Source organism: Tripterygium wilfordii, chromosome 6 (genome assembly GCF_013401445.1).
Source record: "Tripterygium wilfordii isolate XIE 37 chromosome 6, ASM1340144v1, whole genome shotgun sequence".
NCBI classification, from domain to species: Eukaryota; Viridiplantae; Streptophyta; class Magnoliopsida; order Celastrales; family Celastraceae; genus Tripterygium; species Tripterygium wilfordii.
Genome location: NC_052237.1, coordinates 8,203,590 through 8,223,114, shown reverse-complemented (window position 1 = coordinate 8,223,114; position 19,525 = coordinate 8,203,590). Strand labels below are relative to the sequence as shown.

The 19,525-nt window shown below is 39.4% G+C and overlaps 2 protein-coding genes and 1 non-coding gene across 3 annotated transcripts; 2 read left to right on the top strand and 1 right to left on the bottom strand.

Moving 5' to 3' along the window:
* Nucleotides 1–3,252: 3,252 nt before the first annotated feature.
* On the top strand, nucleotides 3,253–3,358 carry LOC120001163. The gene has a single exon (XR_005468765.1). It is a non-coding gene; the product is annotated as a small nucleolar RNA R71 (small nucleolar RNA).
* Nucleotides 3,359–8,905: 5,547 nt separating this feature from the next.
* On the bottom strand, nucleotides 8,906–11,022 carry LOC120000800. Its single transcript, XM_038848937.1, has 3 exons — nucleotides 10,812–11,022; nucleotides 9,751–9,899; nucleotides 8,906–9,227 (listed from the first exon to the last, which is right to left on the bottom strand). Exons 1-3 carry the CDS (start codon nucleotides 10,924–10,926, stop codon nucleotides 9,150–9,152), a joined length of 342 nt encoding a protein of 113 aa, XP_038704865.1. The 5' UTR covers nucleotides 10,927–11,022; the 3' UTR covers nucleotides 8,906–9,149.
* Nucleotides 11,023–11,674: 652 nt separating this feature from the next.
* LOC120000673 lies at nucleotides 11,675–18,947 on the top strand. Its single transcript, XM_038848799.1, has 5 exons — nucleotides 11,675–13,470; nucleotides 13,639–14,736; nucleotides 17,913–17,998; nucleotides 18,250–18,549; nucleotides 18,754–18,947. The coding sequence occupies exons 1-5, from the start codon at nucleotides 11,675–11,677 to the stop codon at nucleotides 18,945–18,947; spliced, it is 3,474 nt and encodes a 1,157-aa protein (XP_038704727.1).
* The last annotated feature ends 578 nt before the right edge of the window (nucleotides 18,948–19,525 follow it).

Sequence of the window (19,525 nt, the reverse complement as noted above, 5' to 3'; positions counted from 1 at the left end):
ATAGCGTAGTCACTAGCATCACACATGAGCTCAAATGGAATGTTCCAATCCGGAGAAGTGATAATAGGGGCTGTAGTAAGCCTTTCCTTGAGAGTGGTATAGGCTTCCAAGCACTCCTTTGTAAAATGAAACTTAACATCTTTCAACAATAATTCACACAAAGGCTTTGTGATTTTTGAAAAATCCTTGATGAAACGCCTATAGAAGCCCGCATGCCCCAAGAAACTTCTCACCTCTTTGACCGAAGTTGGTGGAGGGAGTTTCTCAATAAGTTCAATCTTAGCTCTATCCACTTCAATGCCCTTTTGAGAAATTCGATGCCCTAATACTATCCCTTCTTGCACCATGAAATGGCATTTCTCCCAATTGAGCACTAAATTAGTCTCTTCACATCTTTGGAGCACCATAGATAAATTTTTCAAACAAGAGTCAAATGATGAGCCAAAAACAGAAAAATCATCCATGAATACCTCAATTGTGTGCTCCACCATATCACTGAAAATACTCATCATACACCGTTGAAAGGTGGCCGGCGCATTGCATAAGCCGAAGGGCATCCTTTTATAAGCAAAAGTGCCAAAAGGACAAGTGAAAGTAGTCTTTTCTTGGTCTTCCGGAGCAATGGGGATTTGATTGTACCCTGAATAACCATCCAAGAAGCAATAATAAGAATATCCCGCAAGCCTCTCTAGCATTTGATCAATAAAGGGCAAAGGAAAGTGATCTTTCCTAGTGGCATTGTTGAGCTTCCTGTAATCAATGCAAACTCGCCAACCGGTAGTAGTCCGGGTGGGAATCAATTCATTCTTCTCATTCTTCACGACCGTGATTCCACCTTTTTTGGGGACTACTTGCACCGGACTTACCCAAGAGCTATCCGAAATAGGGTAAATAATTCCTGCATCAAGAAGTTTTAAAATTTCAGCTTTTACCACATCTTTCATATTGGGATTCAATCGGCGTTGATGTTCCACTGAAGACTTGTAATCCTCCTCCATTAGAATGCGATGCATACACATAGTGGGGCTGATTCCCCGAATATCCGCTATTGTCCACCCCAAAGCCATTTTGTGCTCCCTCAATACTCTTAAAAGTTTGTCCTCTTCTTCCGTATTCAAATTCGAAGAGATAATAACCGGCAAGGTAGTAGAATTTCCCAAGTAAGCATACCGAAGATGAGATGGAAGAGGTTTCAAAGTGAGTGTTGGAGCTTCTACAATACTTGGTTGTGGTCTTGAAGGCAAGACACCAAGCGGTTCAAATCTCTGGAATCTTCTTGGTTTAGCCTCTTGCATCGATTCTAACCAATTCATAAACTCCACCATTTCATGATCGCCATATTCGAGAGCATCTCTATTCACCAAACAAGACTCAAGAGGGTCCTGGCAAGAATTTATGGAATAGGTGTGAGCCAAGATATGATCCACCGAGTCTATGCAAAGACAAGATTCCTCGTCGTCCGGGTACTTGGTAGTGTCAAACACTTTGAACGTGACTTCTTCATCCGTAATTCTCAATACCAAAGTACCTTTTTCCACATCAATAAGAGTCCTCCCCGTACGCAAGAAAGGTCTCCCCAAAATAATTGGAGTATTAGAATCCTCCTCCATATCAAGAATTACAAAATCCACCGGAAAAACCAATTTGTCTACTTTGACAAGAACATCCTCAATGATACCACTAGGATGTTTAATAGATCGATCCGCCATGATAAGAGACATTGTAGTGGGGCTGATTTCATGCAAGCCAATGAGCTTGGCTATCGATAGTGGCATTAAATTGATACTAGCTCCCAAATCACATAGTGCCCTTTCAATCACTGTACTGCCAATAGTGCAAGGAATGGTGAAACTTCCTGGATCTTTCTTCTTAATTGGAAGCTTTTGCTGCACTATTGCACTACACTCCTCCGTCAACTGGACACTCTCATAATCCCTCAACCTCCGCTTCTTAGAAAGAATCTCCTTCATAAACTTGGCATAGCTGGGCATCTGCTCCAAAGCCTCTGCAAAAGGTATGTTTATCTGTAATTTCTTGAACACATCAAGGAATTTTGAGAATTGAGAATCCTTCTTGGTGTTTTTCAACCTTTGTGGGAAGGGAATTGGAGGTACATATGCTTTAACTGGAGGTGCTGGCAATGAACTATCAGGCCAATCCAGTTCGACTGCATACCGGGATTGCACATCCTTGCTTTTCTGCATTTTTTCAACACTTTCATTTTGGTCTGCAGTGGTCCGATCGATCGGAATTGTGGCCGATCGATCGGAATTGTGTCCTGTCTCATTTTCAACATTAGCTCGAATAGAGCTCCGATCGATCGGGTATGAGGTCCGATCGATCGGATTTGAACTCTGTTCTTCCTCAACTGCATTTTTCTGCAATTCTGCATCTTTCAATTTTTCCGCTTTTTCAGCATCTAGATCAGCAGCAGTTTTCACTAGATTCCCATTCCGTAAGGTAATAGCGTAACAATGATCTTTACCTTTCGGATTCACTTCCGTTTGGCTAGGGAGTCCCCCTTTTTCTCTTGATGATAAAGCATTAGCTAGTTGCCCCACTTGTATCTCAAGATTTCTAATGGATGCCCCTTGATTCTGAATCAGTGATGCTTGAGTTTGTAGTGCAGAATCAGTTTTGCTAATGAAATTGTTGGTGTTGTTGGCTAATGCCTCCATACTTCCGGCCATTTTAGCAAACATTTCATCGATGTCCCTCTTTTTCTCTTGTGGCTGAATTTGTTGAGGGGGAGGGTTTTGCACATTTTGATTGTTGCTCCAAGAGAAGTTTGGATGATTCCGAAACCCCGGATTATAGAAATTTGAGTATGGATCATTTCTTGGCCGATTGTAATATCCACCTCCAATAGCATTAGCTTGCTCACTTTGAGACGAAGATGCATTAGTAATCAAGCATTCTCCGGTTTGATGGTTAGCACCACAATACTCACAAGATACAAATGGCATTCCTTGAACTGCATGAACTCCTTGGCGTGAATTCACTGCTAAAGCATCAATCTTTTTAGCCATAGTGGCCAAAGCGGTCATCACATCAGCATCTCTCAAATTTCCTTGCCTTTGTGGTAGCCTCTCCGTAGGCCAAGAAGTATTTGTCCTGGCAACTTTCTCCAGCAAATCTCGAGCCTCGTCCTGAGATTTAGTCATAAAAGAACCACCTACAGCTGCATCTAATATTTGCCTCATTGACATGCTTAATCCAGAATAAAAAGCTTGATAAACAATCCACTCCGCAAGTCCATGATTAGGACAACTCCTCAAGATAGCTTTGAACCTCTCCCAAGCTTCATGGAAAGATTCAAGATCAAATTGGGAAAAGGTCATGATATCATTCCGATTTTGAACCGCTTTCGCTGGAGGGAAAATTTTTGATAAGAATTGCTCCGAAAGCTCATCCCATGTAGTAATGGAATTGGGGGGAAGGGACATCAACCATGCCTTAGCTTTATCCCTCAATGAAAATGGGAATAATCTCAAAAGAATTGCATCACGAGAAACACCTTGAATATCAAATGTAGCACAAATATGCAAGAATGAAGCCATATGCACATTTGGCTCTTCATGAGGAAAACCATGGAACACGACGGAATTGGAGATCATGGTGATAATAGCCGGTTTGATCTCAAAGTGAGTGGAGTTGATAGGTGGATACTGGATACTAGAGGGAGTGGTATCCCAAGTTGGTCGAGCACATTCCTCCAAAGAACGAGGATCAATTTGTCTTTGAGGTCCATCCGCCTCATTGACTCCGTTTCCACCATTGGCTCCCACACCATTCCTTCCTTCTAAATTGTCTCCCATGCCTTCAACTTGATTATTATATTGCTCCCGTATACGCCTACGAAACGTTCTCTCAATCTCCGGATCCAAACCAATCACACTCGAGCGAAGAGCACGTCTTCCTAAGCTCATACAAGAGAAAGAATTTCTCTGCAGAAAATTAAAAACCAAATTAGCACAAAAATTACTTAAATTGACACAAAAATGAAAATTTTTCCTCAATCCCCGGCAACGGCGCCAAAAACTTGTTGTGAAATTATTCGCAAGCGGACAAATCGCACAAGTAATAAAGGATGAGTAGAGTATCGTTCCCACGAGGATATTTTGGTAAATTCAAATTCAAAGTCAATTCAAACAACTATTACACTAATTGGCAATGCGAATTGTTGATTATAGTTTATGTAATGCTAACAAGTACTTAAAAGATGACTAAGTAAGTAACAATTTTAACAATTAACCAACCACAAATAACAATTTAATTTCCAAGAAGGTTAAGCACTAGGGTTCCTAATTTCACCACCTCTCATCCAATTGAACTCCATTGATTCATTAACTCTCAATTCTCAAATTAGTTGTTGACAATCAATTTCCCACTCTATTCAATGTTCTATTCCTAGATACATCGAATGTGTTTTCAACATAAATCCGGGTTATTCCTAACACTCGGATTAGTACATTGTAAACCCATTAAGATCAATGGAAATCACTTAACAATTGCATAAGTCATAAACCTATATTTCTATGGTTCATTCAACTTATGTTTTCTATGGATTCTTGCAACCTTAGGCCTATCCTTCCGGTCTCAACCCAAGCTAAAAATCATTCAAATGGTGATCAAGCATTTGAAAGCAATAAGTGTATCCATAGAAAATCAACAACAATAAGAGAGATTAAAGACTAACAATCAAGTTCATTCAACATTCATGGAGGGGTTCCATTAGGACCCCTAGTTAGAGGATTAGTTCCTCATAATCACGAAATACAACTTGAAATCCATACTAGCAGTCATTTAATACAAGAAATGAGAAGAATTTAGATGAAACCCCTGAATTTCGAGCTTGAGCTTCCAAGGGCTGCCGTCCAAGCTTGAGAGAATTCTCCAAGGTTCCAACCCCCCAAAACCTACAGATTTTATGCTTTTATACTCCCAATTAACCCCAGAGTCGTTTATCTCACGCTTCTCTGTCGTTTTGAGTTGGTCTTTTTTGACTTTAGGTTAATTTCGGACAATTAAAGGCCCCAAAATTAGCGAGGTTACTCTGGCCGATCGATCGGAAGAAATCCCGATCGATCGGATTTTTTCTCTGACTCATTTATGATTCAGCAGGGTCCGATCGATCGGGCCTTCTTATGATCGATCGGATTTCTTCAGTGTCCCTTCTTCCTGGTTCTTTCTCCCCAATTTGCTCATTTTCTTCCATGATTGCCCTTACACCTGAATTACAAAATTAAACACTCTTTAGGCAGAATTAATCCAAGACAACTCTAAAACAATGCAAGATTTCATGTAAAATGATGCACAATTATATGAATATAATTGGCATATCACGGTGTCAATGGAACATGCTTGGTGATCGTAATACCAAATTCTTCCATACATGCTTCGACCATTATGAATCGCAAGAAGAATGTTGTGACTTGTATTAAAGATAACAATGTTAATTGGGTCACAGATCAATATGCTCTTATTCAACAAGTTTTGAATTTTTTCTCAAATCTATATTTGGATACTGATGCTATTAATGATACTCAACCATGTGGCATGAACTATCCCTTGATTGATGAAGACTTGATAAAAACTCTTGTTGATACGGTTTCTTTTGATGAGGTGAAAGATGCTCTTTTTGATATGAGTCCTCTAAAGGCTCCTGGTCCTGATGGTCTTCCAATTTTTTTTCTAGGATCAGTGGGGACATGTGGCTGGTTCTTTATATTTGTTTGCCAAAAAGGCTTTTGATATGGAGGAATGGGATGAGAAGATGAATCAGATTGTGTTCGTCCTAATTCCAAAGGTGGATTGTCCTATACGAATGAACCAGTTTAGGCCTATCAGTTTGCGTAATGTGGGGTATAAAGTGCTTACTAAATTAATTGTTAACCGTATTAAGGGTCTGCTTCCAAAATTAGTGGCTCCAACTCAATGCAGCTTTGTTCCGGGCAGGCATATTATAGACAACATAATCATTGCTCAAGAAGTGGTACATACGATGAGGCGCAAGAGACATGGTAAGGGTTTTTATGCTATTAAAGTGGATTTGGAGAAAGCCTATGATCGCTTACGTTGGAGCTTTATTCATGAGTCTCTTTTGGGGGTCGGGTTCCCTACTAGCCTGGTAGCTGTTATCATGCAGTGCCTATCTACAATCTCAATGCAAGCATGTTGGAATGGAAATCTCTCAACTAGTTTCAAGCCTGAACGAGGTGTTCGATAAGTGATCCTCTTTCTCCTTATCTTTTTGTTTCATGCTTGGAGCGTCTCGTCTCACATTATTGATGATTTGATTGCTTCGGGGGCTTGGAAGCCCATTCATTTCTCTCGAAAAGGACCTCCAATTTCCCATTTATTTTTTATTGATGATCTTTTCTTATTTATGGAAGCTAGTTTGGACCGAGTTGCAGTTGTTAATTCTTGCCTTAATAGCTTTTGTGCGGCTTCTAGGCAGAAAGTCAATCAAGAGAAAATGGTCATGTATTGCTCTCGTAGTGTCTCAGATTGCAAGGCCAGAGAACTAAGTCGGGCTTTTGGCTTTAAGTTGACAGACAATTTAGGGAGGTATCTTGGAGTTCCCCTTTTTCATGAAAAAATTGGATCTCATCCTTTTCAATATATGGTAGATAAAAGTTAAAGGGCAACTAAGCAATTGGAAAGCTTTTAGTGTATCTTTAGCGGGAAGGACTACTCTTGCCCAAAGTGTGCTAGCTGCTATGCCAATTTATACAGTGTAAACAGTCAAGCTTCCGATTGCTGTTTGCAAGAGTCTGGAGCAATGTCGCCGCCAATTCATTTGGGCTTCCCATGGAGATACAAAGAGGCCTCATTTAATTAAATGGGATATGGTTTGTAGCGACCGTAAGGTGGGTGGGCTCGGTATTAAGAGGTTAATTGACCAAAATGATGCTTTGTTGTTAAAGCATGGTTGGGCGTTGCTAACTAATGTGGATTCGCTTTGGGTCCAGATTGTTCGACATAAATATGGTATGGGGAACGAGAGGCTTCCCAAGGTGCTTCTCGGATATGCTGGTTCTAATCTTTAGAGAGGGCTTCAGCGTGCTTGGCCTCGATTGATAGTAGGTATTCAATGGGCCAGGGAATTGGGGATGGAAGGCTTGTGAAGTTTTGGGAGGATAAGTGGATTGATGATGATGTGGTCTTAGCAAATTTTGTAACCAGTCCATTGTCGGAAAGTGATTCTCAGAAAGTTGTTGCTAATTTTGTTAATAATGACGGTATGTGGAACTGGCCGGTGATGATTGCTAGAATCTCTAATGATTTGTGTGCAAGGATTGCGGCTATTCTCCTCCTTGTGATAGTGTTGGTCCGGATTATTTTTTTTTTAGTGGTGATACTTCTGGTAAGTATACGTGTAAGTCTGGGTATAGGATGTTAACCCAGATTAATACCGACACTTATGAGCGTGTTTGGGATAAGATTTGGGAGTGGGAAGGCCCTCAGAGGATTCGTAGTTTCCTTTGGTTGTTAACCCATGAGAGATTTTTCACTAACAGCGAGAGACAAAGGCGAAGTATGGACACTGATGGTGCTTGTTTTAGATGTTTGAAACCTGTTTACATGTTGTCCGGGACTGTGTTTGGGCTATGTCTGTTTGGAACAGTTTTGGGGGGCATGGGATTGATGATTTCTTTGGTATTAGCAACTTGAAGGACTGAATTTATAAGAACCTTTCTTCTCCCCTTATTACCCCTTCAGGTGTCTCTTGGACAATGGTTTTTGGGGTGACTTGTTGGATAATGTGGAGTTGGAGGAATCGGTGCCTTTTTGAGGAAGGGTTTATTGTCCCTCCCAACCCTTTGCATGTTATTGTGCAGAAAATTGACCATTTCATGTGTACTGCTGATGTTGTTGGTAGATTGGTAGGTCAAAGAAGGATTAAGTTTGAGAAATTGGTTCGGTGGATTCCTCCGGAGGTTGGGTGGATTAAAGTGAATACGGAGGGAGTTGTTCGGGCCACAATGAAATGAGCTACAGTTGGAGGCATTATTAGAGATAGCTCTGGAAGGTGGTTGGCAAGTTCTGCTATAAACATAGGTTTATGTTCTGTACCTTGCGCTGAGATGTGGGGAGTTCTTATTGGTTTGAAGCAAGCTTGGGATTTGGGCTACAGAAAAGTAGCAGTGGAGGTGGACTCTAAATTGGTTGCAGATATTCTTACTAGTTCTTTTTCTCCTGCTAATGCTCTGATGCATCTTGTGAACGGTATTCAAGGGTTTCTAAGCAAGCCGGAGTGGCAGGTAGTGATGGGTCATGTTTATCGGGAGGTTAATCAACATGCTGATAATCTTGTGTCTCATGCTTTTAGCTTACCTATGGGCATTCATCATCTTACAACTCTCCCTTCTTCTTATTGTAATGATCTCATTCGGGTTGATATTGTAGGGATTGCCTATCCTAGAATGTTCTGAATAAAGTTGATCGTACTTTCCATTAAAAAAAATGAATTCTTCTTTCTTCTCAAAAAAAAAAAAACACACCTCAAATCAATAATACTTTACATACTTGTTGCCTTATTATTAAGAATCAAGATAGGAGAGAATTCTAAGGGTAGCAACTAGCAAGTGTGGTATAGGTGATGTCTGTGCATGTTCTGTTGCTAGAAGAAGCAAGCTCCTGGAAATACCTTTGATCAATGGACTATTTTCGCTTAATTACTTAATTATAATATCTTATGTAGGATTTGGGATTGGAATCTTATGAGATAGGTAACATATATATTCACTTTTACAGATGTAGCTGGTTTGTGCTTACTTCTTTCCTTATCAACCATTAATGCTGTCAAATTTTCTTCTATAACAATCATAGCAAGGAGCTGGACTGTTATTATATGATACTAAGTTAAACACTGTCGAAGAAGTAAAATTAACTTGCAATATGAGTAATAACTTAAGGTTTATCTAATCACATTCTCATAAAATTCCACATGTTATTTGAGATAATTAACACAACAATGTGCACAGCTACAATACTAAACTAACCGGTTTGCTTGGCTAAACTTATCACAAACTGCATTAACTCTGACCTAAAGTACTCAAATGCTATACTTCTAAACAGAAATCTCCATCGGTGACACTATCAGACTTGGTCTCGGTGCTCTAAGCACAAGCTGCTCAAACTTTTCACGCTTTCACCGGTTCAGCTCTAGGCCTCCATAGTCCCAGTCTATATTTGTGGGTGTATTTCAACATCAGCTTTCTCTGCAATAACAAAATCAGGGATTATATATTCTAAAAGAATTAAGGCCATGGAGAGAACTTAATATAGTCATTATGGATCACACTTGATAACAGAACTTAACTTATAATTCTTAAATTCAATAGCAAGTTTTGAAAAGTATGGATATGCCCTGTGGTACGTTGAACTACATCAATGGGTTCAAAACTTCAAATACTTGACAGTAGTGGCAGTAAAGCAGTAAAATCATATCCCATCCAGTACAAACTAATATCACAAAGAAGTAACCATAAACTCATAGATATGCAAAATTCCAAGTGATTTTTACATTGATATTTTCGAAGAAAGAGGATTACAACACAAGCCTTGCAAACCTAAATCATGGGGGATCATTTTTGGGGGGGGATCAGCAAAATCCATATATTATTAACCAGAGCTAAGATACGAGAGAGAGACCAAAATTTTAGCAGAATTATACATTCAAACAGGAAAATGCTCAAATGAAAACACATGAAGCCAGAAGAGACTAGAAGAATGAAATATTACATGCTTGCAGGGGATGCCAAGTTTCTTGAGTTTAAGTGTACGAGTAACAAGCAGCTTCTGAAGGTCTCCAATCTCAGATTCAAGCTTGGCCACATGGGCTTCAACCCCTCCCCCTATTCCATTCAGAAATTCTGGTATTCCAACTTTGACTGCATATACAAAAATGTTAGGCTCTAAAAACCAGTATATTCCAAAACTGCAGGCATAACAATGACAACAAGAATCATCGAAACAAAAATAACGGTGACAACTCGCAAACAATTACTACAAATAAATGGCTGACTTTAGGTGGTTCTTGTTCTTCAATTTTTGCAAATCTAACTATCTAAGCAGCAGTGAGAACAAGATTGAAACCCCTATCATCCTCTTTTCCTTGCTTCAATTCAACAGCAACCCAACAAGTATTAATACTCTATTAGCTCGCTAAAAAAATTAGCATACATAAGAAAATCCAAGCCTGAAAAGTGAAAACCATATGATTCATTATCTACAATAGCAAAAATGCAGGAAGTTTCCTGCTTAAATTAACCCCAAACACCCATGTTAGATTGATAATGAGATATGTCATTGCTTAAATCATAAGATGCAAAAATTCAGTTTCTCATAGCTAAATGTACACAACATATTAACTAATGTGAGCAAACGTTTCCCATTACTTCCTACTAAATTATTTTTCAGGAAATCAAACACACAGCCAAAGTTTAGTCATTCGGTATGTTTCATTCAACTCACGCCTATTCAACTATTCACATCTCTTTCATCGAGTATAGTTTCTCATCCTGGAAATTAGTATTATCTCCAAATCGCATTACTTGTTCAATTATAATTCAGGAAACCAAAAAGAGAGCCAAAATCAACTCATGAAAATATTCAGTTGAACTCAACGCTTTACAGTTATTTGCATATCATAATCTTAGCTACTGTCATTGTCTAATCCCGTATCACAAGGTAAACAGAATCCCCAAAACTTTTCCTTTAGTTTACGTTCCCAAAAACCCGATTCGGAGCCAAAGATTGAATAAAACAAAAAACCCTAAAAGAAATGCAATGGCGACGTTTACCTATATACGGAGTTGTGGACTTGGAGAAGAATCTAAGAAACCCAGGAGTCGATTGTGGCGATTGTGGAAGGATTGGAAATGGTCTTGCTTTGCAGATTATTTGCCTCCATGCCATCTCCAAGCTTGCTTACACTCGCAGCCTCTCTCTGTTTCAGGGTGTCCGAGGGGCTTTGTGGGGGCACCTTCAGAGTTTTGTTGATACGGAGTCGTTTGCTTGGGTTCACAAGCAGCTATTCACCTGCCTGCCAAATAAACGGTCTGGATTTACTTATCTTGTCCAAGTAATTGGGGAGTTTAGGGTTGTCCTAGTAATTACGGAGTTGTTACAGACTTACAGTTTGTTAATATATTTTTTTTTTGAATGACCCACAAGTCACACACATGCTAAGCCATGCCCGAAAGGCATAAATGTCACCACAGCGGATGAAAAACTACCCAAATCTCAAACCCCCGTTAAGCCATGCCTGAGGAGCATAAAGGCCACCATAGCGGATGGAAAACTACCCAAATCTCAAACCCCCTGATGAGAATAGAACCCTGGACCTCAAAGTCCTGGATAGACAACCTAACCAACCAGACTATTTACCATTCTCACAGTTTGTTAATATCTAGGTGTACACCCACGTGTTGCGCAGTCCGTGTTAAGAACTTTACTATTGAGATGGTCCATGTTAAAACTTTACATTCTCACATAAATCAACATAAGGAACATATAAGCACTGTTTAAAAAGTAACAGGCTATAAAAAGGATAATAGTATTTTATTAACAGCACCAATTAACAAATAATACCAAGGCTCAAGCCCTCACATAAGAAACTGTTTTCGGATCCTAGAATTGGTTAACCAAATTACCAGTAAGACAAATGTTAAATTTAATATTGTGGAAAAGTTTATTTTACGCTACTTCAATAGAGTTGGGACATCACGTTGTTAAAACTGTGATTAAGAACTCCGTTTTCATAGTGGCTGCACATTTTACCAGGCTGTTCCGGGAAGCTCAAGTCACTCCAATTAGATGGGAAGGGTTACCATTCAAGTCTTTATCTTATGAGATGTCTAATAGTCTCGAAACCCCTGTCCTAAAGGAGGAGATCAAAGAAGCAATATGGAACTGCGAAGGCTCAAAAGCCCCTGGACCAGATGGCTTTAATTTCAATTTTCTAAAGAAAAGCTGGAGTATTATAGAGAATGATGTCTGCAGTATGGTTCATCTTTTCTATACTACTGGGAAACTCCCTGCAGGTGTAAATTCCTCTTTCATCACTCTGATTCCAAAAATCAAAGGATCGTGCAAGTTAAAAGACTACAGGCCTATAAGCCTGGTAAGCAGCTTGTATAAAATAGTTTCGAAGGTATTAGCAACAAGGCTAAAAAAGGTGCTTTCGTTGGTTATAAGTGAGACTCAATCAGCCTTCTGCAAAGGAAGGCAAATCATGGATAGCATTTTAGTTGCAAATGAGATAGTCCATCGAATGAAGAAAAGAAGAAAAAAGGGCTTATTGCTGAAGCTGGATATGGAGAAAGCTTTTGACTCAGTCAATTGGAACTATCTAGACAAAGTTATGCTGGAAATGGGCTTTGGTGCAAGGTGGAGGAACTGGATAAGAGAATGTATTTCATCTGCAAAGGTATCAGTGCTGGTAAATGGGTCACCAACCAAAGAATTCTCCATGGAAAAAGGAATAAGACAAGGGGACCCCCTCTCTCCATTTCTGTTCAATTTAGCAGCTGAAGGACTACATCAGTTGCTGGAAAAAGCAGAAATGTCTGGCTTGATAAAAGGGATTGCTGTGAGGAAGAATGGGCTCAGAATTTCACATCTACAATATGCTGATGATACCCTCATCTTTCTTCAGGCGAAAGAGAAATATATTCAGGTGGCAAAGAGAATTTTAAGATGCTATGAAGTAATGTCAGGTTTGAAGATAAACTTTCATAAAAGCTCTCTAGTGGGTATTGGCGTGAATAAGGTATGGGCAGAATCACTAGCAGTCAGATATTACTGCAAGTATGAATCCTTACCTGTTAAATGTCTTGGAATGCCACTGGGTGCAAACTTTAATTTAGCAAAGACTTGGAAACCAGTATTAGAGAAATTTCAGGACAGACTAGCAAGCTGGAAAGGTAGGCAACTTTCAGTTGGGGGAAGACTCACGCTCATCAAATCTGCTTTGTCAAACTTACCCATATACTTCATGTCCCTCTTCAGAATGCCTTCATCGATTGCCAGGAAAATTGAACAGATGCAAAGGAATTTTTTGTGGGGTGATTCTGATGAAAAAAGGAAAATTCACAATGTAAGCTGGCAGCAGGTAATCAAAGCCAAAAAATTGGGAGGTCTTGGAATTGGTGATATCCTAATAAAAAATCAAGCACTATTATGCAAATGGTTGTGGAGGTTTTTAACTGAGGAAAATGCTCTATGGAAGAAAGTCATTCAGGAAAAATACCATCACAGAGATCATGGACTAATACCTTTCCCAATCTCAGCCTCATCCCCTCTGTGGAGGAATGTTCATAAATGCATGTCAGATACCGAGTCACAGATGGGTAGAATTGTGAATGCAGGGCTTAAGTTTTCCTTAGGAAATGGCAGGAAAATAAGATTTTGGCTCGATAAATGGGTAGGTGATGTAACCTTAAAAGAGAAATATCCGAGGTTGTTTAACTTATCCTTACAACAATCTGAAACAGTATGGACAATGGGATATTTAGAAAACTAAACATGGTTTTGGTCCTTTCAATGGAGAAGAAGATTGTTCATTTGGGAGGAGACACTAGTAACAGAGTTGAGATCACAACTTGCTCCTTGCATCTTATGTCCCAGAAAAGCGGATAGGGTAATCTGGAGTTATGACTCAAGAGGAATCTTCTCAGTTAAATCACTCTATTATAAATTGCAAGAAGATGCCTTTCCCACAGATGGTTCAGTGTGCTATCAAGATATATGGAATGGTTACTGCCCACCAAAAGTAGAATTCTTTGTCTGGACATTGCTACAAAAGAAGATAAATACAAGAGACAAACTGACTCACTTGAGAATCATCCAACCAGCTGATAATATTTGCCCTTTCTGTTCTACAGAACCAGAATCAGTAAATCATGTATTCCTTCAGTGTGTTGTGCCAAAGTCAATGTGGTATCAGTTTGTGTCTTGGTGGGGACTAGATTGGTGCCCCAATGGTGATATCAGTGCATTCTTCCAACAATGGAAAGGGCTGGTAAGGGGAGGCCTCCAGGAGAAATTATGGACAATATTGTTCTTTGTCATTGTTTGGTCGATATGGAGGGAAAGAAATGAAACTATCTTCAGGGGCAAATCAGTGGAGTGGAATAATGTGTATTTGATTATCTTTGTTAGATTGCACCATTGGTTAACAATTTTGGTGCCAAAATTTCCTTACACAAGTTCACAAATGTTACAATGCGCATCTACCTTAAAATCATGTTTTGATGCCCTAAAGAGGAACCGCAGGGAAGAACTACATTGGCTGCCTCCCTTAAGTGGTCATTTGAAATGGAATGTGGATGGTTCTGCATTAGGAAAGCCTGGTCCTGCTGGAATAGGTGGAGTTCTTAGATCAAATGATGGCACAATAATATGCCTTTTCTCCTGTCCTATTGGCATTTGTGAATCAAATGAGGCTGAAATAAAAGCAATCAAAAAGGCACTAGAGATCACAATATCCTCAGGAAATTTGTCACAGATTTGCATTACATTGGAAACAGATTCAGCAAATGGTTTCAAGTGGATTGTGGATAGTGGTATGATGCCCTGGAGACTAGAGCAAATTGGTAACGCAATACAAAATGCCAAAGAGCAAATCCCCAATCTGTCTGTGAAGCAAATTGTGAGGGAACAAAATGGTATGGCTGATATCTTGGCAAAGGAAGCTGTAAGAAGGAACTATGATTTTATATCGTGGTTCTGAAGTATTGGGTGAAACGATCAATATCAATGTGGACTATGGTGTGTTTATCTGTGCGGGGGCAAAAGTGCGTTTTTTTTTTTTTTTTTTTTTTTTTTTTAGTAAGTGTGGGCAAACACTGGTGTGTGTGTGTGTTTTCAGGGGGTTGGGGGAAGTGATGTGAAGTGGTATTTGTGCGGCGATTATCTTGAGTGAGTATATACTGGGTGTGTGTGTAAACACTATTGGGGTGGGGTATTTAGGTCCTATGAGAGATTTGGGTGTTGTGTGCCCTCTAACTAGTTTTGTGGGTTTGGGGCAACTTTATAAGTGTACTTTGGGTGTGTCTTAATCACTGGGTGTGTTATGTTATTGGGTGTGTTTTGGCTCTTTGGGTGTGTGCGCTTCGGTTGCTCTCACGGTTAGTGGTTTTTCTCCCTCCTCTCTTTGTTTCTTTTGGCCTTCTCCTCTTTGTGGGTGTTTTCTATCTAGTGGTTAAAAGTCTATTGTGAGCAGCCGAGTACTGGGGTGTTGACCTTCTGTCTTCTCCCCCTAGGGTCTGTGAGTCTTCTTCTTTTTTTCTGAGTGCTTTTTGGGCTGAAGGCTTTATGTTTTCTCCCCTCGGGTGTGTGAGTTTTTCTCCTCCTTGGTGTGTTCTCTTGTTGTGGTTAAAAGTCCCATGTGAGCTGCTGGGTTTTTGGGCTGAAGCCCTTATGTTTCTCCCCCCTTGGGTGTGTGTGCTTTCTTCTTCTGTGTGTGTATTTTTGTTGTGGTTAAAAGTCTCCTGTGAGCAATTGGGATTGGGGTTGAAGTCCTTATGTCTTCTTCCCCTTGTGTGTGCGTGTTTTCTTCTTTTGTGAGTACACTATCTTGTTGAGGTTAAAGTCTGGGTTTTGGGTTGAAGACCTTCTGTTTTCGCCCTCTTGGGTGGGTGTGTCTTTTCTTCTGTGTGGGTGTGTTTTTGTTTGTGGTTTTAAAAGTCTCTTGTGAGCAGCGGGGTTTGGGGCTGAAGACCTATGTTTTCTTCCCTTTGGGTGTGTGTGTTTTTCTTCTTCTGTGTGTGTGCTCTCTTGATGTGGTTAAAGTCTCCTGTGAGCTGCTGGTGTGTGTTTTCTTCTGTCTGTGTGTGTGCCTCTATGGGACAAAGGATGAAATTGATGGGATTAACAGCACTCTTGGAAAGTGGAGATTGTGTCTCAGGAGGTTTTGAAATCTCATGGACCGAGATATACGTATGAAGAAGATATCTCAAAGGATAGTGACCAGCTGTGCTGGTCATCATTCATCATTTGCAGACTTTTATATCTCATATGCAAAAAAGGAGGGCAAACTAATAAGTCTATATGTATACTCATGTACCGAGTCATCTTCACCTTTTTTTTTTTTTTTTGGTCATATTTTTATCTTTTATCTTGTATTTTGGATTCTGGATTTGGGGACTGTCCCTTTTCCTCTGTTTAGGCCATCACCTGAGATGTCCTTTTGTTTTCTCTTTATTTTGTTTTAATATATCGTGGTTTATCAAAAAAAAAAAAAAAGAACTCCGTTTTCATGTTGGATACTTGGTTTGTAGTAAGTAAGGCATCACAATCGTATCAATATCCCAAGGTGGGACGATCAGAGAATTGCACCAAAAATGCAAGAATCAATGAACCTGCAAGTTTCACTTTCATTTTTTTGAAGCCAGGCTTTACCCCATTGCACTCCCAAAAGTGCTTAGCCGTCCAACACTGAGCACTCTAGGCCATGAATCCGTTAATCAAACAGTTCCTATTATTCCTCCCTGAAGAATCATAAATACCCCCGTTGTTCAAAGAATGCCTCGCAAGCAGGTTGTTATATATGTATATGAGACTCAATCAGGTAATCTATGCAACTCCTCACGGACAAAAAGTCAATATGATAAGCCAATGGTTGATAACAAATATATTTATATAATAAATGATGCAGGAAAGATACTTGATGTTAAACCAATACTATAAAAAGCCCAGCCCCATAACAAAATAGCTCTCTGAACCTGACTTACCAAAAAAACACTTGTAAAACGGATCCCAAGTAGTTGTTGGAAGTGGCATAACAAAAAGTGGAAAACAGCAAACAAAACAAAACTTGCTTAATTTTATCACTGTGTTCTTTTTCTTTATTTGTATCCTATCATTGTATGGCATAGCAAATACGAGAAATTATCAGTTTCATTATGGTCATAAGTGATCAAGTTAACTTGTATTTTAACTGGCTTAAGCATCCGTCAAAAAAAAGGAAAGTCAAACAAAGGGAAAGTCTATTATGCAGAAAAAACCAAGATGAAATGCAGTATTTAAAAATCAACTCAAAAAAAACAATAGGTGAAACGAATGGGATGGAAAATTTTGATTGCCCTCGTGAAGAATCCCAATAAGAAGAGTTTCAGTGGCACAACACCTTGAGATGCCATTGCTGTACTCTCGAAGCATTCACAAACTCATTAATTGATGCAGGGAATAACAACCGAAAATCCTAATATGAGATATAATCCCACTACACCAAGATAGATGGCCTTGCCGACAACTCTATCTGCTCCAACATCGTCGTTAGAGCCAAATGCTGTTCGAAAGCGGAACTGACACACGAACACTAATAACATATCCGATCCCGACGACGTTCAGTTCGCCATAGCTCGTACCGTGATTGGAAATTTAAAATACAGAGGGACATAAGAGAGGAGGTATTGTAGTCCCCAGAATCAAAAACTCAGAAGATGATCTGGCCTAGTTTTCAATCCACTAACCCCTTAAATATTGATTGAAGATGAACCTAGACTAATCTTGAATCATCATGTCCTTCCCAAACAAAAAGAATGTAATGACTGTATGCGTGAATCAAAGAAGACTAACCTAAATGGATGTGAATCTCTATTAAAATCGATACATGCACAGTAGCAACAGTGGCAGATCTACCGTTGGGTTAAGGTGGGTTTGAGCCCGTGTGAAAAAAATCAAAAAAATTTAGCAAATATACTTAAACCCACTAACTTGCCACTAAGGTGGGCTGGCTCAAGAGAGGTTGATTTGGTTCCCAATTCCCATTCACCACACCTTCATCATCATCTCAACTGATCTCATCGAGATTCGCGACGACGAGAAGAATTTCTTCGTTTCTTCGACTCTGTGTCTAGGACCAGCCATCCAGCGTTTGTGAATCATTGATTCTCCAGGGCCAAGCTCCAGTCGTCCAGCTTCTGTGATTCTCTAGAGTCTAGGCTCCAGCCGTCCAGATCTCCGATTTTGTCTCTAGGACCAGGTACTGCCCTCATCGCAGCCCCTCACTGATTTGAGTGATTTTGAAATACTGACATACTCTGCAACTCGTTTCGCCTGGCTTGAAAGTTGAATATGATAATTAGGTCTTTATTTCACAGAATCACAATGGTTGTTTCAAGATCATTCTCAATTTCTCTTCAAATGCAATCCTTGGGCAGTCTTTGAGTTTTTTTTAATTCACAAAATCACAATGGTTGTTTACTTGTTTCTTGTTACTTTCTATTTTATTAGGATGGAAAATCGAGGACGGAAAAAGGGAAAACTATTATCTCCTTCTTCAACAAGAAACGTGGAGAAGAAACATCAACAATTGGAACATCAACAATTGTCGATATTCCTATGATTACTACAGAATCTCAACCTCAAGCCAAGGTTCCTATGATTACTACGTATTCCAATATGGATTCATCCGGTTTATAATAAAGATGAAGTTAGACGTGCTTATATCAAATGGGGATCAAATCAACCTGTCTTGGCAAAGTATCCAAGGACTAAAAGCGGAGGTCAAAACCGACGATTTCAACAAAGTTGGTTCATAAAATTTCCATGGTTAGAGTACTCTATTTCAAAGGATGCATCATTTTGCTTTCCATGCTTTGTTTTTCAAGATCGTGAACCTCTACATCCTGCTTTTACTGTTAATGGTTTCACTAGTTGGAAGAGAGTGAACAATGGGGCCAGATGTGTATTCTTAGCACATATGGGAGGTCCTACTTCCCCCACACAATAATGCAGTGAGAAATGTTGAGGCGTTGAAGAATATATCTCGGCATATCGATAAAGTCATGAATGTTCGAAGTTTGGAAAATGTTGAGAAAAATTGGTTGTGTCTTAAGACTACCATTGATAGTGTTCGGTGGCTTACTTTACAAGGATGCGCTTTGAGAGGTCATGATGAATCTTTAACGTCAAAGAACCGTGATATCTAGTTGAGTTGATTAGTTTGATGGGAAAGTTGAATGTTGAGATTGATGATGTTGTCTTACTTTAGAGATTCTAACGTGAATGCTCAAATCCTCATGTTACATGTTACGCATAAAAAATAAAAAAAATAAAACAAGTCCATCAAATGAATCATTACATAAAGTCAAACGACATGAGATCGTAGAAAGGATGCTCGGGAATGAGATGACAAATGAGGTCCAGTGCTTTTGTGAAGAATGTGTTGTTAGCAAACAACATTGAGATGTTGTTCCAAAAAGGATATCATGGAGGGCTAAGAAGATGCTGGAACTAGTGCATTCTAACTTGTGTGGGCCAATTACACCAACTTCAAATGGAGGCAAACGATATTTTATATCGTTTATTGATGATTTTAGTAGGAAAACCCCGGTTTATTTTTTACAGAAAAAGGTCAGAGGCTTTCTCTGCCTTTCAAAGGTTTTAAAGCATTGGTTGAAAAAGAAATCGACAACCCAATGAAATTTTGTACACCGACCGTGATGGATGTTGACGTGATGTTAAATTAGAAGAGATTAAATCTTTAATAATTTAGTAACCAAATATT